Here is a 27460-nt window from a genome sequence, read left to right as displayed (position 1 = left end):
AACGGTTGCATAGCAGTTTCGTCACGCCGCTAGTGTCGCTCAAATTGGTAAAGTTTAAATAAGCACTCCGGGCAGACCGTTTTTCAATTAGCCGTTATTTGCAGGAGGGTTTGCCGTAGGGCAGACGACGGGCTTCTTAAAGCTAGAAATGCTAGAAAGATTGTGGAAATTAATAACAAGCTGCGTTTATTAGAAATTTAAACGGGTAACTGTTAAAATTGCTCTAAAACAAGTGCTTAATAGCTGCCAACAGAACAGCTACCATCGAAAGCTTGAGTCCAGTCGCTCCCGAAACAACTGCACGCAACACAACAGAATCATAGTTCGTCAGGGTCACTTTGTGTATATCAACCTCATCCCTAAAATCAGAAATTGATTCTCAATTTAAATGCCACAACTATTTACCGAAAACGTTCACGAAACTTACCCATCTTCGTAGTTAGAGTTCGGTTGCGCTATCTCCACCTTCACACGGTCCGGCAGGTTCACAAAGTCTCCCAAATCGACCGTTCGGCTACCGTCTGCCATATTTATCACGGTGACCAGCGTATCCTCACCGTGAAGCTCTCGGCTAAATGCGTACACATCACGGCCCACGGTCCGGTGTACAAACTCGCCATGCACCAACGTTGGATGGCGCCGCAGTGCCGTCAGTTTGCGGAAATGTTTCAGCGTACTCTTGTCGGCCGCCTCCTGTATCATTACGTTGCGCGTCGGATAGTCGGGATGAAGCCGTAGCCAGGTGGTGCGATTACTGCTGAACCCGGCCGACACCGTATTGTCCCACTGCATCGGTGTACGGTTGGGGTCTCGGTTGTCATACGTTTCCGCTTCCTTGTAGTCAAACATGCCAATCTCTTCGCCCTGGAAAACCAGTTGCAGATTAGTATGACTCCCTCGGATAATGACTCGCTCCGTCTATTCTTACATAGTATGTGATGCTCGTTCCCGGCAGCGTGTGGACGACCGTCAGAATCTGATCAACGTGAACCAGCCCAACACGTGTAGCAACTCGCGAATGATCGTGCGAGCCTGCCACCCAGCTAGGCGTGTGCCGAGCGGGCATATGGTTCAACCAAAAATCGATCGACTGCTTCAACCCGATCGCGTTCTGATCGTGCCGGAAGTCATAGATCAGCTGGAAGTTAAAGGGCATGTGGGCACCCTGCCGTGTGCCGGCCGCATCCTCGTAATAAAGCATCGTGTTCTCAATCGACGCGTACGCCTCCGTCATAATGATGATCGTTTTGTTGACACGCCGCCCATACTCTTCGCACAGCTCTCGCCACCCGTACACCACATTGTACGTGTCCGGGTTATCTTTGGTGTAGATGTGATCCAGCTCATCGTAGGAGCCCGGCGCACCCCATCCCGGAGGCTCATCACGCAGCTCAGGATCCTCAAACATATGATTGATGGCGTCCAGTCGGAACCCATCCACACCCTTCTCCAGCCAGAACGTGAGCATGTTGGTCATCTCCTCCACCACAGCCGGATTGCGGTAGTTCAGATCGGCCTGCTTCTTCGTAAACTGATGCAGGTAGAACTCACCGCGCCTTGCATCGTACGTCCAGGCCGGTCCACCGAACACCGATACCCAATTGTTCGGTGGCTCTAGCGCTCCCGTCACAGCGTTCACCTTACCTGGACGCCAGATGTAGTAATCACGGTACTTGACGTTACCGGTAGCAGACTGCACGAACCACTCGTGCTCGTCACTACTGTGGTTCGGTATAAAGTCCAGCATCAGCTTGATACCGTGACGGTGCGCCTCCGCAATCAACTCCTCCATATCGTCCATCGTACCATACTCCGGCTGGATGTTGTAGAAATCGGCCACATCGTACCCAAAATCGGCCAACGGCGACACGAACGGAGGGCTTAGCCAGGTCGCATCGATGCCCAATCCGGCCAGATACTCGACCCTCGAGGTGATGCCCTTCAGATCGCCTATACCATCGCCGTTGCTGTCTTGAAACGAGCGAGGATAGATCTGATAGAACGTGGCATGCTGGTACCAGTCCTTATCGTCCACCGCCTGCAAACCACACACGAAAACCACCACCAAACCGACGGTGACCAATGGTCGGTAAAACGTCATCCCTGCCTTTTATTTCCCTGCTCCGCACGGTACGACGGTTGCACTGACACTGACAGATGGAAGGCACCGCCAGTCGCCAGAGCCGGTGATGGAGGCCCGCACATCTATTTTCTGCACCAAAGCGGATGGATGATAATGATAACGACATTATTAAACTTTTGTTATTTTCACATCGATCCAAGGATCTGGCGTAACTTACCAAGGGGGAGAGACCGGGGGGATGGGCGTGATTACGACGCTAAAGAGCATACCGATAAGATAGCTCGAACTGGATGCTAAATTGAACGGTTTTATGGCGGCATCGGACAATACTGTTTTACTGTACACTGTAGCATAGCGGAAGAATCGATAGGTCTGGAGTGTGACTTACGATTCCATTCTGGTTGTGTATTGTTGTGACGCTACAGTGGAATTTATCGCTTTTGGGATACTTCTTCGTTAAATTATCATTTTTAATTTATATTGGATGGTCTCGATAAACTACAGGAATTGGTCCACAACTTAAGCTCCCATTAAATTGATTGCATTGTCGCGAAAATGGCACATTGTACTACGAAGTAAAGAGACAAAGTCAAAAATTGATCACATTAAACATAAATTGTCAAAATGAAGCACCCGTTGGCTGACCTTTAAAATGTTGCACACCGGAACACATAAAAAGCTACACCGTAGCACGAGAAACTATTGCTGTATTTTCGGACAAAAAAGGACAAAAAGGCTCCAGAAGAGCTAGTCATAAAATATGATGCCGCACGAAGAAACGCACTCCTTTTTTATGATGCCTACAAAAGGCCAAACTTTTCGCGGTCAAATCAAGTGGTTAAGATTATGAACTCTTCTGCCGAAACTTTCCAGCAACGAGCCTTCTTACAACCCGATGATGGTTCTGCTGACACATCCGCTAACTTTGTGTTCTTTATGAATGTGGCAACTGCGACATCTGGCAAGAGCTATTTCTGCGTGATGGAGTCCGTTCAAGAAAAACACCAAAAACTGGCTAAATTGTTCTAGGGCAAGTTGTGCAGGTCCCGCGCAAAATGGTTTCTATTCGCGCTCTTTATCGAGCAGTAGGCAAGATAGGGCCGGTATAACCATCGATTCTTCGCGATGGTGCCGATGATAATGGTTGATGATTGTTTTTATGACCGGATCTACCATTTCCGAGATGCGAAGCGTAGTATGGGAGGTCTGTCCTAAGGAGATAGAGAACCTGCTGACAAACTGCGTACTCTGCGAACGAGCGGGCACGTATACTGGAGTCGTTATAGAAATTTATCTCCCCGCTTCTAGCTAGCCAAGAAGGGTGGTGGGAACGCACAACGGATAGATAATTGAACAATCGATGCGAGCGATATGAAGGCCGCTGGATGGTAAGACACCCGATGAGAACCTTCCACTTTCGATATGGCACTATCGGGTTAACCACGATTGATCACCAGCCCAGGGTGCGCGATAGTTCCGCGATTCACTTTCACCACCAACCGTCGGAGCATTATTCAACTCCCGTGCCAATTATGGAGCTGCCAATGGAAAATCCAACTTTTGTTTTTCTAGTTCGCAGTTCGCAGCATTTGGTCAGCAATTAGCCACCGGAGATGGTGCATAATAAGCCACCCGGACGAAGTTATCTCCCCGCTGAAGAACCGTTCCGTTATTGCGCTACTCCTATCCGCGAGCCAGCACCTCCGATGGTCGCGATGGCCGATCGTAATCAATTAATTAATTACTCGATTAACCTAGAAATCGAATTGCACAAACCTGTCACTGTGCCCTCACAAACCTACCCACAGGCACACGTTGGGACAGAAGATCGCCCGGACGTCTGCCGGTGGTGCAGTTTCTCAAACGCTCTGTGGAACCAGCACTCACACACACTGAGGTCCACCGTGCTGAAGATGAATTATTGATGACCTGAAGCCGTCAGTCGCACAAGAAAGTCCATTGCTTTCCCGTACAATTACAAACCAATTACCGGGTGTCTCCCGCTCTTATCCACAGTCACCAACGTTCCGTATTTACCGCGAGGCCAAAGGCGATCATCCAGCTACATTCCCGCTAGCATAAACTAGCGCTCTGCATGGGCGGGCGAAAGAGACAGCAAAGTCCCTATCCCACCGTGGAATGAGAAAATGCAGTCGCAGTGGCAGTGAAAAGACTATCCCACTGCAGTGCAGTGCCGGAGGTGCTAGGAACTGCAACAAAAGTACTTTCCACCTGATGATTAATGCATGACCACCGACCAACCGGTCCACACGGTTGGTATTCGAAGTCATAAAACGTGGCCTCACCAACTGCCGCAGTGCATCTTTACTGGCTCACACAGATCGAGCACCTATTTAAGATTTCCCTCGAGTATCATCTATAAGCGGACCGGGGCGATTAACTTCACGACGGTTCTAAACGTTTCTAGGGGTTTTATTTGCTTCCAATTCTATGGAGCACTATGTCTTCCACTTGCTCCAACGTTTATTTTCGACACACAACGAAAATTACAACCCAATGCTAGTGGCTTGATATGTTCTAGCGAGTTCGAAACCCATTTAAACCAACACCACACGTCAGAGGCGCACCTTGTCAAAGCCGTGTCACCGATCCGAAACAGGAAGGCACACTCGGTTTACAGTTTAATTTTGTTATTCCCCCGATACTCATCCGTTTCGTTAGCGTTAGCCAGGCTCTTTGGACAAAAAAAAAAACACTACAAGAAGAAGGGTATAACATCGGATACCGAGCACACTACAGTCGGCGGCCGGTATCCTAAAAACATACGCCACCCCTCCCGGGGGGATGAATATTGTACACGGGATCGCCGGTAAGATGTTACCGTACCCTGTGCAAGTGCCGCCACTTGTCCCAGGTCTTTCAAGGTCTGGTGCACACTTAAGTGGTTCTGGATTTTCTTAAAAGGAATCCAATCACTGCTCTAGGGCTGCTAGCTGCCAGTTAAGCTGCCGGTGCACTGAGCGTACTGGCCTTTGCAAGCACTTCAAGCCGAAGGGTCAATCATGCTACCCTAAGTGTGCGTGTGTATGTGTGTGGGATCTATGCTCTACCGTCGGCGTGGTACCTGACCTAAATTTTGATCGAGTGTTTTACTTACTGTTCACTCGAAATCGAAAGATCGAAAGCGATTGAAGCAACGCATGACGGAAAAGCTCCATCAAGTTGAAGTTCTCCGATGGCTCAGGGAATAGCGGGCAAAGTTAGGTTATTCTTGAACTTCACATTGATAAGGTCGTTTATAAATATCATAAACACGTACTTTATACAAGGTGGTGACAAGTTTTTCACCCACTTATTTAAAGCTTTCAACCCAAAAACCGAATACGGTTCCCTTTGATTGAATTCGGTGAAACTACGGTTCAAAAATCTTCAGCCACACAAATCTTTTTCGCACACGTTTTATTGATAGTTTGCGTAGCAAGGTTTGCGGCAAGATATTCACCACACAGCCCAGGAACACTCGTCACAACCTTAGGCGTGCTACCGTGTACCGTATACTCCATTGTCATTTCCCAGGACATCAGAGGAGGGTATCCCTTTGGTTTCTACAACTCGTCCTCTCTCTACTTCTCTCTCTCATCTCCCTCTTCAAACCGTTTTTGGACCAAAGTTATGTTGTGCACCATTTTTGCACCAACGAACTGGTCGAAATGGTTTTGGCTGGGCCTTAGCCCCATTGTGTCGTTACGTACCCGTAGCGAAACAAGCGACCCATGACATATTTATGACCCCGGATGGAAAGCTCGGCAAAAGCAACAGCAACAACAAAAAACTGAAGGGAAACCAAGGAAATACTAGAATTCCCACTCGAGCAGCCCGAAATGTCGTCAGCAAATAGGATTGGCTGGAAGGGTGGTCACAAACGGTGGACCAGGAAGACGAAACAGCAAGACATAAGACAAACGAGAGCTGGCACCAGAGAGTCGTAACACGTGCACGGGGCGTTTGAATGGAGCCGTTAACGTGCACGCGTTCCCCCAATGATGTCCTGTCGTATTCGGTGTCCACTAACGTACGTGTGTGTGTGTTAGTAAGGACAGTCGAAGTTCCTGCCGACTGCCCGGCGAAGGATTTGGACGACGAATTTGTTTATTTTATTGCCAGCACTTGTAACGCGGTGAAATCGTACGCCCGAGGGATGGTACCAACAAAAAAGTGGCACTACATAGTACGGAAACGAACCGACAGAGGGAGAACGATCGGCGTGAGTGTTGGCGCCCTGAGTGGCATCGTAAGTGGTCCGTTTTGTGATCACATTTATGTGCACGTCACGGCCAAGTTCTGTAGTTTGACGGAACGATGAGTCTTTACAATCAATGCTTGTCATAAATTAGTGGCACCAATTTGTGTGTATGTTATTGCGAAGCTTATTACAAAACAAAGCTCACACACACACACACACACACACACACACACACACACACACACACACACACACACTTTACTAAAGATGCTGAGCACACTGTAAGGAGAGGAGAAACTTTTCCGGACAAAATTCAAGTCACCTTTCCCGCTCTCTCTCTCTTTCCGGGGAGGAAGGCTCGCAGAACTTTTCTAGAGACACTTACAATTTGTCCATCAAGCCTGTCAGTCGGTTGCAATGGCAGCAGGCTAATTACCATGCCATACACTTTTTCCTCTCTGCAGGTTGGGTGACTTGACTCGTCCAACAGTGGCTCTCGGTTACGAGTACGGTAGAAAGTTGGTCAAAATCCCTAATGATCAATATAGTACGCAAGGGGCTAGTTTGCAAGCACGCTCGACCATTCCGTCCTGCTGGTGATGACGGAGTCACCAAGTTCAACTTCTAATGGGTCGTTTAGAAAACTTTCTCATGGTCCTCGTCGGAGTAACGTCGAGCACGGTGCATGGGTATTTGACAACAAACTATCCTCTTTGCTTGATTATTAAAAAGCTAATGCATGGTTTGATCTTTCGGGCAAGTTTCAAACTCTTGTACGATGGAATAAATTGACACAGCAAATACAATCGGTTATGAGATGAGATTTTTTTGTTACACCACCTAACATCATCGGTAATAAATATTGTGTCATTTTTCTTTACGCCTTTCGGAGCAAAGTGCTTTTTTTTAACCTCGACACAGTTCGCTTAGTCATGCCCTGGAACCCTCCGCTATGCTTTCTCCCAAAATTCTAACGCTCCTCAGATTCAATAGTCTTTCACCCGAAAGTCATGCTAGCACAAATAAGCTTTCTCATCGTGTTGATCATTAATCGTTTGGTAGGTAGAAAAACTAGAGCAATGACAACACAATTACTTTTTGATACATGAATTGATGGTAGTTAGACAAACGAAGGATCATGTTTCGCAAATAGGGATGTAAAAAAAAAATTTCTAGAAGACTAGAACAGTTTTTTACTATAAGGTGACTTTTAATAATTTGGGATTTTTTTTTTTCAATTTTGAGATTAATGCTTAAAAAATAATGATTTTATTTGTTTGTTAAATGAACAGTAACTGAAAAAAATGTTGGATGGTAATCAAGTAGACAATAAAGTTGATAATCAACCCTATAAAATTAGAGTGAGTAAACAACAAGATGTTATAAGCTAAATACAGATAAACATATTTAATGCCTTTTTTAAAAGAAAGTAATACTGCTAGGACTTGCTATATGATTAAAAATAAACAAATGAAAAAATGGGGGAAAAAGAGAAAAAAAATTAATTACTATATCAAGCGACTCACATTGTTCAGTATAAGAATTTACAGTGATTGCCAATAAAAAAAGACCACCTAATATTGTGAGAACTTGAAACTGAAGTTTTGATCCCGAATAACAACAACCAATCTACTTTTTTAATACAATAAAACTTAGTTAAAGATTTTGCGAAAGCAATCCTATCGTTGGATCGATTAAAAAATGATGCTCTTCTCTCTCTTTGATTTATTAAGGCTTATGTCTTATTTTGCCCTTCTGATGTATAAATGAACACACACTTAGCGTCTAATATCTAAAACAAAAATTCATCTAATTTAAAATTTAATTTATATTTTTATACTATCCAAGCATCTACTCTAAACACTTCGAATTTATCCATTTTAAATTTGGGATGGCCCAATTTTAATATTGAAATGTTTGGTTTTTTTAAATCATTTATAAAAATCACGCCTAGGTAACAAATAGTTTCTTCTAGGTTCATGATTTGTTCGGAACTTTTAGATTTTTTCGTAAAATTGGCTTGAAAATCGTATTCGAGACAATGTTCCTTCTTCCTGGCCTAACGACCTCGTAGGTCATGCTTGCCATTACTGGCTTACTAGACGTAGGGGAAACGGCCCAGATGGAATTTGAGACCCGATCCTTTCGTGTGCAGATTATTCAGACCAGCCCGCTATAAATGATTCAATGATATTCGAACCAAAACATTTTTTTATAGACATTAATTATGACGCTGTTGAAATGATGCATTTTCCTAGTTTTGGTATAATTATACTCATAACTTTGACCGTCACTGTAAGTTTTACTAAGAATGAAATATTAAACAAGAAATCAAAGCATCATTCGACATAATTATATTGGAAGAAAACACTGGAAGAACGAAGTACTTAAACGTAAAAATGAATCCTTATTTTGAATAAATATATAGAATCGGAATGAAAATCATGGAAATTTAAAAATTATTAAATTTATGAAAGATTTACATTCGTCCATTGCTTATCTTGTTGAATTATTTCTCTATAACTTAATTCTTTTGGGTCTTCACTCGGAAGGACCGGGGTTCAAATCCCATCCAGACTGCCTCCTTATACACAGGACTGACTATCCAGCTACGAGTAAAATCAAGTAACAAAAAGCCAGAAATGGCAAGCCAAGACCTTTCGAGGTTGTGGTGCTAAAGCAGAGAAGAACTAAACTCTATATAATATCTCCGTACTTATTGACCTTTTGCCAATCATTCAGCTTGCTTTTGTTTTTTTCCACGTTACCTAACCTAACCTCGCTCGCTCTCTCTCTCCCTCTCTCTCTCGCACGTATGTCACGTTCACCAGATTATCGCATCTTTTATTTTACCCAACCGATTGGGTTAAGTTTATGCTAGTTTCGTGCCGTAGCATATTCGACTCGGCGCAATATTGATGCATAAGGCAAACCGTAACGCAAACACACAATCCGTTCAACAAAGCGAGATGCTATGCTGCCTGGTATTTTTGGTTACAATCTAACATTTACCAACACCCACATTCAGCGCCCACCCGCCAAAACCATCTTCAAAGCACGGTTACGCTTATGCCATTGTCTCGTGCTACTATACAGTTGTGTGTGTGTGTGTGTGTGTGTGTATTCCGTTTTCTTTTGCCGAAAAAAAAGACATGCTTTCCGATTCTTGCATTTGGAAACGATTTTTCCTCCGAGCAGGGCTCAACGTCACTCCCGCCCCGTCCCGGTAAGCGCTGGTAAAAGATCCTTTAAGTAGAGTGCTTTGGTCGCTTTTGTGCTTTTTGACTTGCTCGGCATCGTTCCGTTTGCTGAAAGCTTCCGATTTTCCGGCTCCGTTCTGCTTCTTGATAGCCCGTTTTGTTACTACGACTGCTGGTGCTCGAACGTCCGCCGCAATCGCCCTCGTCTCTTTAACATTTCCTTAAGAGGCGAGAGTAGCTCTCGGAAAGTGACCGAAAATAATAGTACCTTGGACACGGGATGCTCAGCAGCAGCAGCAGTCGACGAAAGCACCTCCGGTTCTCACCAGCGCCATGATTATGCAAATTATTTATGCTACCATCCATTTGCTTCGGCTTTTGTTTTTTTTTCTTCTCTTGGCGGGAAAGTTGTTATTTGCCACAAAACAAAAATAGTCTTCTAGCGTCCCGAACCGCCAATATGCTGAGACGCTAAAAGCAGCTCGTAAAGAAAAGTTCCAATATGTACGTTGTCTAACAGTGACGAAGCAAATTCTAACGTCCACAAGTCAATAAAAGCTGCGTTGTTTCGAGTGGATTCATTAACGATATGACGTGTTATCATTAGCTGCTGCCTGGTAAATATTATTTATCGGACTTGTTTAGACTTTAGCAGTGGGCGTATCGGAAGCTTAATTGCATTAGTGCAAGTGTATTATTTGATAATTATACAGCTAAACTTTTACCCTAAAGCGATTCTTATAAGATGATTTATTATAAAGTCCATTTGGATACAATTCAAAGGGCTACTAGCATAACCCCCCGCCGGATAAAGGACAAATTATAGAAAGATAAACGCAAACGGAGCCCTCAAATCAGGCTCAATCGTACGCATTCATTCTTGGTGAACTTGGCCCAATGATTGTAACTACACCGCCGTAAGACCCATCACTTCACAGCACTTCTAACGAGCACCGGGAAAGTATCCAGGCGACCCCATCATCAGAAAAATGGCAGCGTGATAACAACATGAAACGAATCCTCCCGCTCCACAGCAGAGCAGACCTTGTCGCTCGGGTTGTCTCACGCTGGTGCTTTCCACAAGCATGGCATCAAGAAAGTACCGACCTTGTTGCTGATTCGTTGGTGCTTCTCTGCTCTCCTCGGAATGAAAAGTGTTGCTAGGCACGCAGAATCTTACTCCATTACAGCAGACACAAACCATTCCGCCAGAATGAATCCCTGAGCTGGTGGGCAAAGCGGTCTCACGAACGCATTAATAAATTATACGACGAAATGTTCCCGATAACGGGGTCGAGCAATTTCACCGGAACGAAGCAGTCCCGTTCCGCACACGACACACGGACAAAGTCTTCGCCCGGTTTGCTTGACTCTGCGTGGAGCTGTTTCGTACTTCGTAGTGCGCAAAGGTTGAAAGGTGTGTCGGCGCCCAAAAAAAAAACAAGAAGGTAGCATTTGCCCATTTGTCTTCATTGTTTCGGTTGGAGATTGGTTGGTGGGGAGCCGGCGCCGGAAAAGTAAGGACAATTTTCAAGGATATTTAATACCCGTCTAACCTTATCACTTATTCTACCTGCTAGTACTTGACTTTTAAAGGTGGGAGGTTTCGCAGGAGGTTAGGGTTTAAAGGTAAAAATAATTTACTGTCGCTTGCGTTCCATTTCATTATTTCAAGGATGGCAAGACATTCTGCAAGGGTTTTGTAGGTGCCATCAAGTCCAATTAAAATCAGACAGCGGTACAGAGCCGGGAGATCAATAGCGAGTTAATAGTATGCCGGAGAATGTTCATCGGGAAGTTACAAAACGACACGATCGCCTCTTTCAGTGTTATTGTTATGAGTATCGTGGAGCTTTATAATCATAACCGATGGCAGAGTTTAGAATTGGAGATGTGTATTTTGTACCTGAACCTTTACCTCTTCTTGCCGTTAGGAACTTCCAGGAAAGTTGATCCTTTCTGTACCTTTTTTTGCTCAAAACACTCGCTCTATCTCTCTCGAGTCGCTGTTTGAAACATAATTTCTGGGTGGATCCCGTAAAGAATAAGCCGCTTTACGAATTGTTCCTGCCCATGTCTTCCGGAGGGCTTTTAGCCTCGGTCGGTACGAAAATCTCATCAGTAGCGGAAGGTATAGCAAGAGAAAAAAAAACCCAACTCGAGAACCAAATACAAATATGCACACCCAAAAAGGCAACGACACGACACCCGCACACATAAAAAGTTGTGGCCTCGCCACAGGCGTCACAAAAGTGGATTTTCTGTTTTGAAATACTTTACTGCCGGTTGGAGTTGGTTCGCCGCTTTTGTACATATTCACCTGCCTTCACCACGAGCGATTAGCCTGGCCTTCACATTCGGAAACTCAAGTTCTGACGAGAAGACACTGAGCTGTAGCTAAACAAAAAAACGGGACCTACCAGCAATGTAAAACATTCACCACGGAAAACACTCACACACGTACACACGTCAAGAACTCTGATTTCTTTTGTGAATATTTTTGACTTTCGCATACTTTACGGAAAAGCCTCGAAAATCTTGAATTAGGGAGCTCGTGAGCTTTGTGAAATTGAATTGCAGTAAAGCTGCTTCCAAGCCACCGTCTTTCGATACTTTCTTTGACGTCAGGGACGCCCAGAACAAGACACCTCCATTGGCTCAACGCAATTCCCCAACAGCGAAACCCTGCTGTTCGCCTCCAGAGACACGGCTGTTTGCCGTGCATACGCCCGTACGTTCATTTTCAGTCTAATCAAATTTTCCCCTGACGCGGGATAGAAAAAAACAACCCCGAAGATAGCAGCGAGATGAGCGCAAAAAAAAATATCACGTCGACCCTACTATCTGCCATTAAGCGTTTATGTCTCAATTTTCACCAGCAGGGCGAAAGAAAATCCCATGTGTTGGGTATTTCTTCAAGTCCCTACGGGCAAGGTTAACGATCGCCATGGATCGCGAATACCGTGCTACAGGGAACACAAAATAAGCTTTAAGACTCGGATGGCTCAAGCTCTCATGGGCAAAACCCAGGACGGAGCAAACGAAGCGTTGTTAAGGGATGCGAGAATGAAGCAAGGAAACTGGGGCAACGCGAGGACCCGTCGGGAAGAAAAGAAGCGACAAACTGTCTTCACTTATGTACCTACATGGAGGAAGTTTCACGATCATCCTTCAGACTCGTGGGACAAATTTACCATTTTACCGCAAACCTCGTTGAAGGAGCAATAATTTACTTGACACTCAACCCCACTCCCGAAGCGCTAGGCGACGGGGCGCACGTCTTGGAGAAGACAAATCGTAGGGCTTTGTTCCGTACGGTTGGTTCGCCACGAGGCTAATGCTTTTCATCAGTAGGAAAATTTACCATCCAGCACACTTCATTTCCGGCGGGACGATGCCTTTGAAGGCTTTGATTTTGTGTTGTCGTCGTACGCTATAGGGGCAGGAAAATCTTCTTGGGCGTTCACCTTTAAACCTGGGCGTTTGATGTATTCGATTAAGAGAGTTGATGCTCGTGCCATCTTTGCGAAGCATGACAGTCTTTCAGCAACATGTTTCAGATAATTCAACTAGAAAAATTAAAAGCCATTAATGCACCTTTGACTTCATATCCATTGTCCTTCCTAACCGCAACCAAAGCGTCTGGAGTGTTCTCATTTGCTTGCAACTCGAATCGAAAAGCTCAAATTCTATGTCCCTCTTCGTGTTCTGGCGCTCAGTAGTGATCGCGCGTCCGGTCTGTATCGTGCTAATTCGAAATAAATAAAGCTCTTCGTGTGGTTACGTGGTACGCGTGGTGCATGCATCATCTGTCATCTCTACCCGGTGTATCGACAGCTGGCACAACGAGGGACAACTTCATCATACATCGCTCATCCACAACGCGGGACTCATCGCTCGTCGCGTCCACTTCGTCCACTCATCCCATCGGAAACGGTCGCACGGATTAACTAATCGCTCGTTTTGCTCGTTGCAATCGCGAAGAAATCGGTGCATGCAGTGTAAACACGACAACTGTCAGTCATATGTGTACCAAGAAATGCTAGCCCGCTACTGTCAAATGACGGACTAGATTAAAAATTCAAGTAAAACAGCTAACCATATTTAAAATAGTCAATCGAAAAAAATATATATATATAACATAAATACAAACAAAACGATATACGAAAGCTCTGCCTGCTGTTTGATTTTCTTAGCCCCTGGTGCGTTCTGCTTCCCACCGTAGGCACGTAGTCCGTCCTGAGCTGAACAGAGACTGTGCAATTTGTGATTCGATTCTGGGTAGTGTGCTTGATTGATTGTGATTCGAACGTGATGTGATTTGATTGCTATAGTTTAGAAATCGAAAATTGTGATTTATTTACGACGCGTAATGCATTGAGATTGAGAATTGCACCTTCCGGGGAAGCCAAGTTTGAAAATAAAACGCCCAAAAACACAAGCATTCTACGCTCCTTCCATGCAGCCTGCAATGGTACAGTGCTTCTGGTTCGAGTCATCACACTGAAGTGTGTAATAATCGGAAAGCCTCTGCCAGCGAAACCAAAGAAACACACTACTACATCATGGCGGGTGATTCCAACTCGAGCGACGAAGAGCTACAGCAGCTGGCCCAAGCCCTGGAACGTGGTCCGGCCAAGTGTCACGAGTGTTACGGTGACTGTGTGGACTGTGTGCCGGACTGCTGCAAGGATACGACCGTGCACAAGTGCCATCTCGAGGGTGGACCGGGCCGTTTCCAGACCGGCAAGAATCTGCTCACCCGAGCCCTGCGCTATCCGCCCGGCACCGCCACCAGGAAGTGTGTCCTGACGCTCGACGGTTACTCGTACGTTATTGGTAAGTGATGTTTGTACCTTGGGTTACGATTGATTGATTACCGTCAGTTGATTACATCAATCAGCAGTGGATTGGAGACCACCGAACGTGTGTCTTTACGATGAGTTGCCGCCGTTTGGTAAATAATGCAACGAATTGGGGAAAAGTTTTATTAGTACTTCGGGGCCAGGCGAAGCGTTTCGGTAATCGGTTCCAAGTTCCAATTGGAAACATATTTGTTCTTGTTGAAGGCTAGTTTTCGGTTGCGATGGACAAAAGGTAATTTATATTTATAAAGGGTAACAGATCTAAAATATTCAACCAAGATGACGATACATATGACAGCTTCCTGACTAATGGTGGCCAGCTCTAGACAACATACAAAGATTCACACAACAAAATAGTTTGTACACCTTGAAGACTAGTCCATCTGACCTGTATTAGACATTCCAATTAGACAATGATTCCTTCCGCTATCATTGAGGCTTAATCGTCTTTGATTTTTTGATCTAATGACAGTTAGTTGGCCTAAAGCTTCAAGAAACAACAATCTCCCAGCCTGGTATATACGCCATGATTTATTGAACAGGCTTGTTTGCTGTTTGGAGTTCCAGGAACATTGATAAGCGTTTGTCTAGCAGGCACGTGTGGACTCGAGAAGTCTCTATCTACGTCTCCTTAACTTAATCAACTAAGGCATCGCTAAGAATCATCTTCTGAGCTGCTTCATGGATCTTAATCCATGATCTATTTCTGCTAACACTTGCTAGGGACTGATATCGGTGTTAAGTTTGTAGATTTTTTTTCAATTCTATGGATGCCTTCCGCCTCATCGGTTAGCGGGAACTCGTTGGCGATAGAAATCCTGTTGTTTCTCTCTAATATCACAACCAGAGAGGCTTTAACTGCCGCTCGTGACCTCCAAATATCTTGATCCTGCTTAGTAGAGTTACAGAACTATACAGGCTACAAAACCTATACATTTCTATTACTTACATAAATATGTACTAAACTACTTATTGGTTTTACTTATAAAACTAATACAGATATGGACCTAAGCACAGCATGTCACCTTTATGACAAAGCCAATATCGATAACGATGATAGCGCTGCGTAATTAGGCACCCCATCCACAGAGTTTATTGTCCTTCACAACCATTCAACAAAAAGCATCGCTGCTGATTATAGCTTTATGACTTAAAATCACGTCTACATCTCGTGACATACACACTCACCAAACGCAACAACATCCTCACCAAACCACCACCAGCAGACAATAATCTTATCGTGGATGGTTCCAAAAATGGCCATAAAGAAAGCAAAAAACAAGCTTCCACCTAATCAGATTAATTTCTATGATAATAACGTAAAGCAGATAACATTAACGGGCAACGTCTCGCAAGGGTATTGCACCGCATTCCTTATTCGCGTAAGTCAATTCCCGTCCACTTCTTCAAAGTCTTCACGCTCCCTGCAGGACAATATGATATTTCATGATGATGGTGAAAACTTTTTCCTGGAAATACCTTCTACGACCAGACGCGCTCCGAACCATAGCTAGGGAAAAATTATTAGGTCCCCAACCATACGTTGGCTGTCTGTTGAACAAAGCTCTTGAAGAAGCTCAGCTTTAAAGAGGAACAAAAACAGATCCAATTTCTCATAACCGGTCCCGCGAGGGTAAGGGATAATATCGATTTTCACTACTCGCCCAGTTTTCCCGAAGTGTTGACGAAGACGACGCCACACGCAAGGAACCGACCAGCTCACAGGCGCGTATGTGACAATAAATCAACTTCAAGTTAAATTTAGCTCGCCTGAAAGTGTCATCATCGAGCGGGACCCCTAGGAAAGCTTCACTGGACTAGGTTTAAGACCACCATCCACGCTCCACGCACTCACCGGACAACGTCCATCTGCTAGCTAAAGCACTCGGAAAGAAGGGCGCGATGTTTACAAATAATTCAACCTTCATAAATTTGTTCCGTTCGAGAAGGACGATGATGGGTTCCTGCCTTGAGTCAGCACAACCAGCCTCATGCACCTAAAACATGCCACGTCATAGTATCGCGATGTGGCGACACTACGATGACGGCACAGCAATCAAAATTGGGAAAAGGAATTGTCATCCCCAGTACACATGTGCGTGTGTGTGAGTGTGTCTAACGAAATAGCTTAATCTTCGACGCAATACAATTCCTACACGCTCGAACCCACGACACTATAATCTGTAAGGGTATTTATTATTATTGCCATCCTAATGCGTGACCAAATCGGACAAAGCAAACTGATAAACTGTCTAGAATAGGAACGATCTTATCAACGCTACGATGAGTAATCCGAAGGACAGCACAAACCGTACTCCACCCGACACTGGCCCCAGCACGAGCGCATCCCACGGTCCGAGTGTGACCTCCTTGGCATCGAGCTGATGGCCAACCTTGTGTCTCGACTCCGTGCCCACCAGATACACCTGCGTACGGTTGCGAATTTCGTACAGATCGTTCACGTCGATCGTGATTCGCTGGTCGTAGAAATTGATCAACACCACCCGGTAAGGATCATCCATTCGGTCCTCATTCTCGCGCAGATAGCGCACGAACGCAAACACACCGTCACCGAAGGCATGTGATTTGAAGTCGCCGTGTGTGAAGATGCGATGTTTACGCATCGCCACCGCATCCAGATAGAACTTGTAATGGCTGTAGTCGGCTTCCTGTTGCTTCAGCAGGTTCCGCTGACGGTAGTACGGATGTACCGGTAGCCAGGTACGGGGTGCTTTCGAGAACCCGGCATTATACGTATCGTCCCACTGGAACGGAACGCGCTGCGGATCGCGTGAAGCATCCCTGTACCCATCCGGACCAAGATTGCAGCCCTGCGGATCGAGCGTATCCTCGTACGAGATGTCCCGATGATCGACCATGCCCAGCTCGTCCCCATTGTACGTAACGGCCACACCGGGCAACATCAGCACCATCAGCTGCATTCCATCGGTACGCTCCTCACCGTACCGGCTGGCAACACGCGGCTTATCATGATTGCCCAGCACCCAGTTGGTAGTTTTGCCACGCGGCAAATTGCCCAACCAGCGATCGATAACGCGCTTAAAGTCTTTCGCCGTTGACCACGACCCGAGCTCCTCGATCATAACGAAGTTGAACGGGAAGTGGGCCCGCTGCGTCATACCATCGTCCGACTCGTAGAACCGTAGCGTCATCGTAAGGTTGGCGTACGCTTCCGTCATCATAATGCTGGCAACAAAAAACAAAAACGGACAATCAGCAGTGTCTTACGCGAACCTTGAATCTCGCTACTCACATCGTATCGCTTCCCTTCTGGCGCGCAAAGTCATCCAGCACCGTACGCCAGTGCGCGATCACGTCGTACGTTTCCGGGAGATCCTTCGTGTAGATGTGGTGCGTGTATCCGTAGCTGTTTGGATCGTCCGGAATGTTGATGGGCTCATCGATAAAGTCCGGATGCTCAAACATGTGGTTGATCGCATCGACGCGGAACCCGGCCGCACCACGATCCATCCAGTACCGCAGCACATCGTCAAACTCGGCGATAACGGCCGGATTGCGGTAGTTCAGATCCGGTTGTCCTTTGGCGAACTGGTGCAGATAATACTCGCCGCGCAATTCACTCCACTCCCAGGCAGACCCGTAAAATACCGATTGCTGCAAATTTCGAACCCGTAACCTGTACTTTCACCATTCTCAATCACCACCGAAACAAACGAAAAACCCCCCCGATCTTACCCAATTGTTCGGTGGAGTGCGCTGACCATTCACCATCTTTGCCGGGCGCCACACGTAGTAATCTTTGTACGGGGCAATCCCTTTCTCCGAATCGATGAACCACTGGTGCTGGTTGCTCGTATGGTTCGGCACAAAGTCCAGCACAATCTTCAGCCCGAGCTTGTTCGCTTCCTGGAACAGTTGCTCCAGATCGGCATTCGTACCGAACAGTGGATCGACCTGCTTAAAGTCCGACACATCGTATCCGAAATCTTCTTGCGGTGAGCTAAAGATTGGACTCAGCCACGTCGCATCGATGCCCGTATCCTTCAGGTACTGTAGCTTCGCCGTGACGCCGCGAATATCACCGACACCGTCATCGTTCGTGTCGTAGAACGATCGTGGATAAATTTGGTAAAACAGGGCCGTTTCCCACCATTCCTTGTCGGAGGCGGGAGTCTCCTGGGAGTGGACCGTTCCGCCGGCGACTAGCACCAACGCCAATGACAACAAATACCAACGCGCACCCATCGTTCTCTACGGTCGGGAGCGTACTGCGTACTCGTCCACACCAATCATCCGCATTGAACAATGCCCGCGATCTTCATCGATGTCTTGCTATCGCTCGTCAATTGATTTAATTGGTGCATTAAATCGTTACCGTATGCTGTTGCCGTAATTTGTATTTGATTGTCTCATGGGAATTACATCAGCGTATCTGGCGCGATGCCCGCTCCAACCCGGCATCATACCTGGCGACAACATTCGTATCAGGATCGCTATGTCCGAGTCGCGAAGATAACGGAAAGACGATTGAAACGTTCTCGCTCGTCACATCGTAATCATTCTTATGCCAGTCATCCTCAAAGGGGTGATGATAAAGCTATATTCAATACGCGATGCTCATTGAATAGTCACGATACCACAAAAACATTTCCACAGTTCAATGCAATAAAAATCTTCTCGAAAAAAAGATCCTTTAATTAAGTCTTATATCATAGATATTAGACTCAGACGACTGATGTGAGGGAATGTCCATAAATTGCGTTACGAAGGTGAGAGGGATTTATTTTTCGGGCCACAAGCCTGTCGTTCATCGAAGAGACTTCTCAATAGCCTAAGCTGTGTCTTAGAGATTGTTCTGGACATTCCTCTATCGAAGGATCTTATTCTATTATTATTATTATTATTAATTTCCTTTGCTTCAACAAAGATTGTTTAGATATAGAAATACTCGACCATCTGCTAATAATAAAACCTTTCCACCTTGTTTTGTTTCTTGCAGGTAAGCTTCTTGACAAGACCACCATCAAGCATCTGGCATTAAACATTACCCCTTCAATACCCTTGAAACACTCTATCTCGTAAGTACACTGCATTTCATTCTCGAATTCAGATTTCCTTTCTTTATTATTAAATAATACTCTCAACCGATGCCATACCCATACAAAACGAAGGTCAAACAAACAGGTGCCCCGATAAACCGTTCCATTATGTTTGGCCGTCTGGCTCTTCTGCTAGCGATGAATCTCGTCCAAATGGGAAGCACACACACCCCATTAGGGCTGAGTGAACCATCTTTTACCAAATCCAAATTGCCCGGCTACTATCGGTTGTAGCATTAATCTTATCTCACCACAGCCCCAATCCATAATGTCATAACGACGTTTGCCCGATTGATCGCTTGTCAAGCTGTCCAATAAGAGATTGTTGTAAAATATGAGAGCTTTTTGGTTGTTGTGGTTGTACCCCCCGTCCGGGCATTGCTGCTGTTCAATCTATTTTCATCCAGCATATCTCTTTTGCCTATCGTTACCGCGCTCCTCCCTTCTTTCCCTACTCGGTGGTGCGTGACTTTAAGCAGGTTTCGGATGATAACGAATCAGCCGGCAATATCTTCATTAACGAACCCCGCTTCGTATCAAAAGACAACAAGATCAAAACCGTAAAACGCACATTTTCATCGACACACGCTCAATGTTGTGACTCAACTGTTTTTTACTCTAATAAATTAAAATTACACTACAACTGGACTCAAGCTACGAGACGAAACTTAAAACAGCGTTCGCAGGATCGTTGCCATAAGCATCATGAGCATTGATGCACCGATCGTGGCGGCGGACGATGCGATCTCGAACACAACCGCATCGTAACGGCCGAGAACGATGTGGAACACCTCCGTCACCTCGTCGCCCTCCTTCATGCGGGCGTCCAGGGACGTTAGTGTCACCTTTGCCGAATCAATGTCTTCGTGCAGCTCCTGCAGATTCACGTTCACATCGTTATCGTTCAAGTTAACCACCACGGCGTACGACTGCTCTCCATCCATCGTGCGCGTGTACCCGAACACGTTGTTCAGCAGCACCTTCGACTCGAACTTGCCGTGCATGAACGCGTGCTCCTTCCTCAGCCTGATCAGCTTCTGGTACAGCTTGAACATACTCTCGCTGGCTGCCTTCTGCGCGGCGAGATTAACCTCCCGATAGTTCGGATGCACCGGTAGCCAAGTCTTCTGAGCGGTGGCGGCCGTGAATCCGGCGTACGCCGTAGCATCCCACTGGAACGGTGTGCGGACTGGGTCGCGCGTGAACTGCTGGTACACGTCCGGGTTCGTGTTGGCGGCCTGCGGATCCTGCGTTTCCTCGAACGTAATCGCACGGTTGTCCTCCATACCGATCTCCTCCCCGTAGTACACGACGGCAATGCCGGGCAGGGTCATTTCGAGCACGGCCAAGCTGGACGCACGGTCAGGGCCATAGCGCGACGCAATTCGGGGACGATCGTGATTGCCCAGCACCCAGTTCGCCTGTGCACCGGCCGGCATAGCGTTCAGCCACTCGTCGATAATCTCCTTAAAGTCGTTCGCACGCGAGTCCTTCGACAGACGGTTGATCATGGCGAAGTTGAACGGAATGTGGGAACCCTTGCGGTTACCGTTTCCGTACCATAGCATCGTCTGTTCCAAGTTGGCATACGCTTCCGTCATCATGAGCCGGGTCACGTTGTCCCTTGCCTTGTACGAATCGAACAGATCGCGCCAGTCGTAGATCAGATCGTAACATTCCGGCAAGTTCTGTGTGTACTCGTGATCCATGTTTTCCCAAATTAGCTCTCCGTTCGGATCGATCAGACGCTCGTCGCGGAACTGCGGATCCTCGTACACGTGGTTAATTGCATCGATACGGAACCCATCGATGCCCTTGTCCAACCAGAAGCTCACCATATCAGCCATCTCCTGCTTTACCAAAGGGTTGCGGTAGTTCAGATCTGGCTGCTTCTTGTCAAACTGGTGCAGATAGTACTGCGATTGACCCGGGAGCAGTGTCCAGGCGGGCGTATGGAACACGGATTGCTGTCGACAAAGGAAAAACGAGACAAGAGCCACAATAAGCACTTTCAGCGCCTTTCGTCCACCCCATCTGCGCCGTCTTACCCAATTGTTTGGAGTTCCGGTGCCAACACCATTGCGCCACACGTAGTAATCGCGGTAGTTTCCTTCATTGTTTACGGACTTTATGAACCACTCGTGCTCGTCGCTCGTATGGTTCGGTACAAAGTCAAGGATCACCTTGATGCCGAGCTGCTTGGCCTTCTGCACCATCCTATCAAGATCGGCCATCGTACCGAAAATCGGATCCACATCACGGAAGTCGGCAATATCGTAACCAAAGTCTGCCATCGGCGATTTGAACACCGGGCTCAGCCACACACCGGTCACACCCAGGTCAGCCAGATGGTCGAGCTTTTCCGTAATGCCGGCCAGATCACCAACCCCATCACCGTTGCTGTCTTTAAACGATCGGGGATAGATCTGGTAAAACACGCCCGATTCCCACCAATCCATGCCGGCTTCCTGTTTGCCGGTTATAACGACCGGCGATTTACCGCTGGCCGTGGCCAACAGACCGACGGCCACCAGCACTAGAGCACTCACTGCGATCCGCATCCTTTACGAACTATTACCGTCTACACTGCCGCGTTGTTACAAACGCAATCGTGCCGGTCGATGGCGGGCAGACTTTTTATAGGCTACAACTCCTCTACTCTGCGGTATCAAATGGGACGCTGCGTTATCATCCCTTGTGATAGGCTGATAACTGTGGCCAATGGTGGAAGACTCGGCTGATATGATATGATACGGGTTTTATCAAATGATTCCCTCGAATGTGGATACATCCACAGAGAGGAAACCCTACAAGGCACCCTTCCAATAGTTCGTAGCTTCCGTGCCACCAACTGATGGACGGCCATGGGAAAGTTATCAAAATCGATGAACGTTCATACTTCGATCGAATGCACCTCTCCGGGTATAGAAGAACTTTTTTACCCATCCACTTTGTTTCCTTTCGATTCCGGTACTACGTACAATAAACATTTGCCCTAGACTCTCGCTATCTACAATCAAACGATTTCGGAAACGGCCAATAAATACAGCTTATCAAAATCCGGTTCTCTTTTTCACCGGTGATCGAAACGCTGACTCAGACGTTGGGAAAATATAGATGTTTCTTTGTTTCTGTTCTGGATTTGTGTGGGCTTTACCCAGCCTCTAGTTAATCTCAACCACAATACGGCGTTCGGTACTGACTCCCGAACCAATTAATAACCACTAAACAACCCAGTGCTGCCAGCATCAAACCGTTCCGCACTCCGGACCACGTCGAACCCGACGAAAGCTCCAGCACAACCGTTTCATGTGCGGCTAGTGCAATGTTAGCAACATCCTTCATAAACTCATCCACCACGTACGTTCCTTCGGGAGACGTGAACGCGACCCGTGCCCGTGTCGCGTATCGATGCACCCGGCTAAGATTGAACGTTACAGCGTGCGCGTTTACGTTCAGCACCGTGGCGTACTCCTGCTCCCCAAGCAACGAGCGCAACACCGCAAACACATTGTTCGGCAACACGAACGATTGGTAGGAGCCGTAACGCAGCGTGACAGATTGTCGGTGCCATCTTATCAGCTCCCGGTACAGATGATACATCGACCGGTTGGCTGCTTTTTCCGCGGCCAAATTGAGCAGCGCGTAGTTTGCGTTCACCGGAAGCCACGGGTCCGGTTTCGCTGAGGCGGTCGTGGGCGAAAATCCTGCCCATTCGTTGCTGTCATCCCACTGGTACGGTGTACGGGCCGGGTCGCGCGAATATTGTCGAAATACCGATCCGTTCGTGCTGCAGCCAAGCGGATCTTGCGTTTCTTTCCACGAAATCTCGTCGTTATCTTCCATGCCGATTTCTTCGCCCTAAAAGAAGCAAAAATAACTTCATTTCATTAGGAACTGATTCCCTTTTGGGAACATCTTAAAGACTTTCCGCTACAACTCACGTAGTACACGAACACCGTCCCTGGCAGGGTGAAGCAAAGCATCGCCAGTCCGGCAGCAAGCTCGCGGCCAAAGCGCGACGCAACGCGACGATAGTCTTGATTACCCAGCACCCAGTTACCGACACCATTGGGCGGTAGGGCATTCAGCCAGCCATCGATTACCCGCTGCAAGTCTTCCGCCCGCAATTCGTTCGAGATTTCCCGCAGCAGGCCAAAGTTTTGTGCGATGTGTGCACCGACCCGATTCGCTGTGCCGAACCATTTCATTGTGCTTTCCAGGCTGCCGGTATAGGCGGACGTTATCATGAGCTTTTGGTAGGTGGTGCGACCGGCTTCCGCTGATGCATACTCATCAAACAGGGTACGCCAATCGGAGGCAAGAACGTAGTTTTCGGCCTGAAACACACAGCGAACGGTTAAGGGAAACGGTCAGGAGAAAGTTGATGCGATATTGCTTACCAAGTCGCGTGTGTGAACGTGATCCAAGTTTTCGTAGCTAAGGGTAGTTTCGGTCGGGTCAACGAAAAGCTCGTCGCGAAACTGTGCATCCTCGTACAGATGATTGACCTGCATGAGCCGCAACCCATCGACGCCCCGATCCAGCCAAAACCGCATCACGGCCTCCATCGCCTGCCGTACCTTCGCGTTCCGATAGTTCAGATCCGGTTCGGTCACGCCGAACTGATGCAGATAGAACTCGGTCCCGCGCACATTCCTGCTCCAGGCTGACCCACGGTACAACGATTGCTGTCACATAAAGAACGCATAACGATGTACAATGATGCGTGCCTTCCCCAACGCTACAAATCCCCCGACTTTACGCACCCAGTTGTTTGGCGGTGGGCTGTCCTTGTTCTCCAGTCCGTCCTTACCCTCGCGCAGGATGTAATAGTCCTGGTACTCTTCATTTCTCCGCACACTCTGCTGGAACCAGTCGTGCTGTTCGCTCGTATGGTTGGGCACAAAATCCAGCACCACCTTCAGGCCGGCCGCCTTGGCCCGTTGCAGCAGCTCCTCAAACTCTGTCATCGATCCGTACAGGGGATCAATGTCACGAAAGTCTGATACGTCGTACCCACCGTCACGCATCGGTGAACGAAACACCGGGCCCAAACAAATGCCCGTGACGCCCAGCTCGATCAAGTGATCGAACCGTTCGAGCACGCCACGCAGATCACCGTTCCCATCGCCGTCGCTGTCTCGGAAGGAGCGCGGCAGCAACTGGTACAGGACGGCCGACTCCCACCAGCTACCGACGGTTGGCAGCTGGTCCTGCCGGGGGAAAAGCTCGTCGGTAGATTCTCCGCTTGTCAGACAAACGCCCTCCAGCACGATACCAATCACAACTAGTCGAAACAGTCCCATCACGGGACGGCGAAATTTTACTTCTGACAGTGAAATTCCAGAGACCTCCAGAGGATAGGACACGCTATTTATATCCCGTATCCCCGAAGGGGCGGTTTAGCATCGAATGTCAAATGCTTAAACGTGCCAAAAGCTTATCGCAATATCGGATATCCTCTTGACAGGTACATGTCCAATAATGTTTCGCTTTCGGATGGTGCGTTGAAATGCGGCACGTGTTAGTTACAGTGATGCGTGATTAACGTTGCCCGTCGGGTTGGGTTATCAGACTAATTTGGATGTTTCTTACGGCGTGTATCGGCAACTGTGAGGCATCAAACGCATAATTAGCTTAAAAATTCTAATTCGTTAACAAAATTGCAAGTGATTGAATCATCACTCTCACTCCTGTTACAGAGCAGAATGCCCTATCGATGTCTTAACGTTATTTCCATTCTTCACTAATTCCTTGATAGCGGATTTAACTGATTCCCTATCTTATCACACTCCGCTCCCCCTCATTGATTCACGCTCTCGGTGCCTGATTATTTCCTGTCACGTTCCACGGCCGATTACCGCGAACGGAACCGGCCTACACATCCGATTGCATTCAGCAGGCGTGTTTTTTACAATTTAATTGTCAATTATTTACACCTCCTTTCATTGACCAGTCTTGCGCCAATCTTTACGCCTCTTCACCGAGTGGGGGTCCTTCAATCAATCAAAACGATAGCGATATACACTGCACATGGCCTCTTATCTATGTGCGATTATTGCTGGCACACTCTTCTGGCCGTTGGTCCTGGCGGTGTAGTATTTCGCAATCGCCAGCGCACAATCTTCGAACCAGATGCCTTCGAACCAGATCGAATTTTCGCGAAATGGTGCACCGGTTGGGCAATCAGTTCATCTCGCACCACCAATTTATCTGCGTCCCGTTTTAGACTCACTTTACGAGGCACAATCTCGACCACTCTCGAGTGTGACATAGGCTTGATTAATGGGAGATTTTTGATTTCTATTCATCGAGACACTCAGGTGTTACCGGTGCTGCCCAGGAGAAGAAGAAAAAACAGACTCATCAAACGGATACGGACAGAGCAGTGCTAGAGTTTCGTAGTTCGCGGGTGAAATATTACTAGCTGTAAAGCAGTCCTCCCTAAGGAGTAATCTATTTGCCATTACTCAACACCGCAGCCGGGGCGGTTGAAGTAAAATTAGAATAAATAATGGTAAAATTAACCAAAACGCACCCGCTGCACACACACACTCAACGCTAACAAACATGCAAATACACACTCCTCCAAACAGCCGGCCAGCTACCAATTGCGGAAAGAAATGAACAATAATGATTATTTGAATTGCAGGACTCGTGTTTTTCTCTTTTACTGCTTTCCTTCCTGCACAACATAAACATTTCCATCCATTTGTTTTTTTTTTCTTTTTTTCTTTGCACTTGCGCCGCTTCTCCTTAGGGCTCTCTCTGTGTGTGAGTGTGTGCGCCACTTTCAAACGCAACACAAATGCTCGCCTCCCGTGTCCTTAATGTGCTTACGAGCCGACGAGGTTCCGCCCGGCGCGTTGTCATTATTTTTTTAAACTACCGCGGGCAGTCCACTTGCCGATGCCATGCCATGGCTGAAGCCCGTACAAGCTGGAACCGAGCGCAATTATGATGGACGCAATTACTGCAGCGTCCTTCACTGTGCGCCAAAGGACAGCTAAATTTGTACCCGCCAGCGTATCGCGATCCTGTGGTCTGTGATAAAACATGGATACAGAAAGAGAAGGACGCATGAGAATGAATGAAAGAAAAATTTAAGCCATACACACACGCACACACACACACAAACCGTGGAAATGTGAAACCGAGAGGAATTTGTAGTCCCGGAGAGGTCAGGAAACGGTCATGAATAGCGGAAGGAAACAGAACAAAAAGGAGGAAGGATAGCATTTCTTCTTAGTCGTCGCCAACCCGCTAAGCAAGTTGCGAAATGGCCATCGGGTACATAAAGAATATCCCATGAAATGATAGCTGATGAGGGCACCGAGGTTGAGCAAGTGTCCTTCTTGGCACGCAACTACGCGAAACCCCCGGTCGCCATTTGCAAAAGAAAACAAAAAACTGGAAAGTTGAGCTTCATTTTTTAATTAAAGCACACCCTTTGCTGTTCCCGATCTCCGTGCCCGTGCCTCCACCACCTTTAAAGCTCAGGTGGATGACCCGAGGGTGAATGAGATCCCACGGAGACGGTGCCCCTCCCGGTGTCTTCTTGCACCGGTAGGCAAATTCGGAATGGTACTGCCAGAACAAACACGGTGACGCACAGCCATTTTGTGCTCTGTCACTGTGAAAAGAACAACAGAGTGAAGCGAGTGTTTTGTTCATCTCATTTCTGCAAGAGACCGAGCCCTTCGAAAGTTGGATTAAGGGTGTGGATGGAAAGGGAGACCTACCCACACGTAAGAAGATCGCATCAGGCGTATCAAGCGGAAAGTGGGTAATGAAACTGTCAAGCTTCATATTTTTCCACCGCCAAACACACGGTGTTCTGTAAAAGTGGGTGCTGTAGGCTTGCCCGTCTCGTCTTGGATGCCCTGTTCCTGCAAAAAAAAAAACGAATGTGCCAAAACATGGCACTTCTACAGCAACAGCTGTAGTATGAAGCGGTCCAATTAATTTCATCATTAATTTTCTTGCGAACGAGATTAATGACCGCCACCGGATTCGATTAGTGA

The 27460-nt window shown here is 47.0% G+C and overlaps 6 protein-coding genes across 8 annotated transcripts in view; 1 reads left to right on the top strand and 5 right to left on the bottom strand.

Annotated features, from left to right (window-relative positions):
• The window catches only part of LOC118509000 (calcium/calmodulin-dependent 3',5'-cyclic nucleotide phosphodiesterase 1-like), a 161739-nt gene that overhangs the window by 56023 nt on the left and 78256 nt on the right, over positions 1–27460 (top strand). The window lies entirely within an intron of this gene.
• LOC118509005 (maltase 2-like) lies at positions 161–6032 on the bottom strand. Its single transcript, XM_036049019.1, has 3 exons — positions 929–6032; positions 428–864; positions 161–359 (listed from the first exon to the last, which is right to left on the bottom strand). Exons 1-3 carry the CDS (start codon positions 2099–2101, stop codon positions 224–226), a joined length of 1746 nt encoding a protein of 581 aa, XP_035904912.1. The 5' UTR covers positions 2102–6032; the 3' UTR covers positions 161–223.
• LOC118509003 (maltase 2-like) lies at positions 16528–18638 on the bottom strand. Its single transcript, XM_036049017.1, has 3 exons — positions 18070–18638; positions 17627–17988; positions 16528–17559 (listed from the first exon to the last, which is right to left on the bottom strand). The coding sequence occupies exons 1-3, from the start codon at positions 18577–18579 to the stop codon at positions 16605–16607; spliced, it is 1827 nt and encodes a 608-aa protein (XP_035904910.1). The 5' UTR covers positions 18580–18638; the 3' UTR covers positions 16528–16604.
• On the bottom strand, positions 20006–22059 carry LOC118509004 (maltase A1-like). The gene is made up of 2 exons (XM_036049018.1): positions 21482–22059; positions 20006–21400 (listed from the first exon to the last, which is right to left on the bottom strand). Exons 1-2 carry the CDS (start codon positions 21992–21994, stop codon positions 20102–20104), a joined length of 1812 nt encoding a protein of 603 aa, XP_035904911.1. The 5' UTR covers positions 21995–22059; the 3' UTR covers positions 20006–20101.
• Positions 22520–24796, bottom strand: LOC118509002 (maltase 2-like). The gene is made up of 4 exons (XM_036049016.1): positions 24203–24796; positions 23837–24124; positions 23378–23773; positions 22520–23294 (listed from the first exon to the last, which is right to left on the bottom strand). Exons 1-4 carry the CDS (start codon positions 24740–24742, stop codon positions 22608–22610), a joined length of 1911 nt encoding a protein of 636 aa, XP_035904909.1. The 5' UTR covers positions 24743–24796; the 3' UTR covers positions 22520–22607.
• Positions 26074–27460, bottom strand: part of LOC118509001 (maltase 2-like) — a 60697-nt gene continuing 59310 nt past the window's right edge. For both annotated transcript variants that reach the window (XM_036049014.1, XM_036049015.1), the window contains one exon: positions 26074–26480. In XM_036049014.1, the coding sequence (XP_035904907.1) occupies positions 26309–26480 (172 nt within the window). In that variant the 3' untranslated portion in view covers positions 26074–26308. The remainder of the gene's footprint in view (positions 26481–27460) is intronic.

This window comes from Anopheles stephensi, chromosome 3, assembly GCF_013141755.1.
Source record: "Anopheles stephensi strain Indian chromosome 3, UCI_ANSTEP_V1.0, whole genome shotgun sequence".
Classification (NCBI taxonomy): domain Eukaryota; kingdom Metazoa; phylum Arthropoda; class Insecta; order Diptera; family Culicidae; genus Anopheles; species Anopheles stephensi.
Note: the sequence above shows the minus strand (reverse complement) of the source record. Positions and strands in the feature narration are given on the sequence as shown.

Bases quoted from the DNA above. Each gene is read 5' to 3' on its own strand.
- LOC118509002 (XM_036049016.1), bottom strand. From the start codon at position 24,742: ATGGGACTGTTTCGACTAGTTGTGATTGGTATCGTGCTGGAGGGCGTT. The intron at 23,774-23,836 runs GTAAGCAATATC...TGTGTGTTTCAG, and splicing joins ACGTTCACACACGCGACTTG to GCCGAAAACTACGTTCTTGC. The intron at 23,295-23,377 runs GTGAGTTGTAGC...TGCTTCTTTTAG, and splicing joins GGACGGTGTTCGTGTACTAC to GGCGAAGAAATCGGCATGGA.
- LOC118509003 (XM_036049017.1), bottom strand. From the start codon at position 18,579: ATGGGTGCGCGTTGGTATTTGTTGTCATTGGCGTTGGTGCTAGTCGCC. The intron at 17,989-18,069 runs GTAAGATCGGGG...CGAAATTTGCAG, and splicing joins GCACTCCACCGAACAATTGG to CAATCGGTATTTTACGGGTC. The intron at 17,560-17,626 runs GTGAGTAGCGAG...TTTTGTTGCCAG, and splicing joins CAGAAGGGAAGCGATACGAT to CATTATGATGACGGAAGCGT.
- LOC118509005 (XM_036049019.1), bottom strand. From the start codon at position 2,101: ATGACGTTTTACCGACCATTGGTCACCGTCGGTTTGGTGGTGGTTTTC. The intron at 865-928 runs GTAAGAATAGAC...CTGGTTTTCCAG, and splicing joins GAACGAGCATCACATACTAT to GGCGAAGAGATTGGCATGTT. The intron at 360-427 runs GTAAGTTTCGTG...TTCTGATTTTAG, and splicing joins AACTCTAACTACGAAGATGG to GGATGAGGTTGATATACACA.
- LOC118509004 (XM_036049018.1), bottom strand. From the start codon at position 21,994: ATGCGGATCGCAGTGAGTGCTCTAGTGCTGGTGGCCGTCGGTCTGTTG. The intron at 21,401-21,481 runs GTAAGACGGCGC...CTTTGTCGACAG, and splicing joins CCGGAACTCCAAACAATTGG to CAATCCGTGTTCCATACGCC.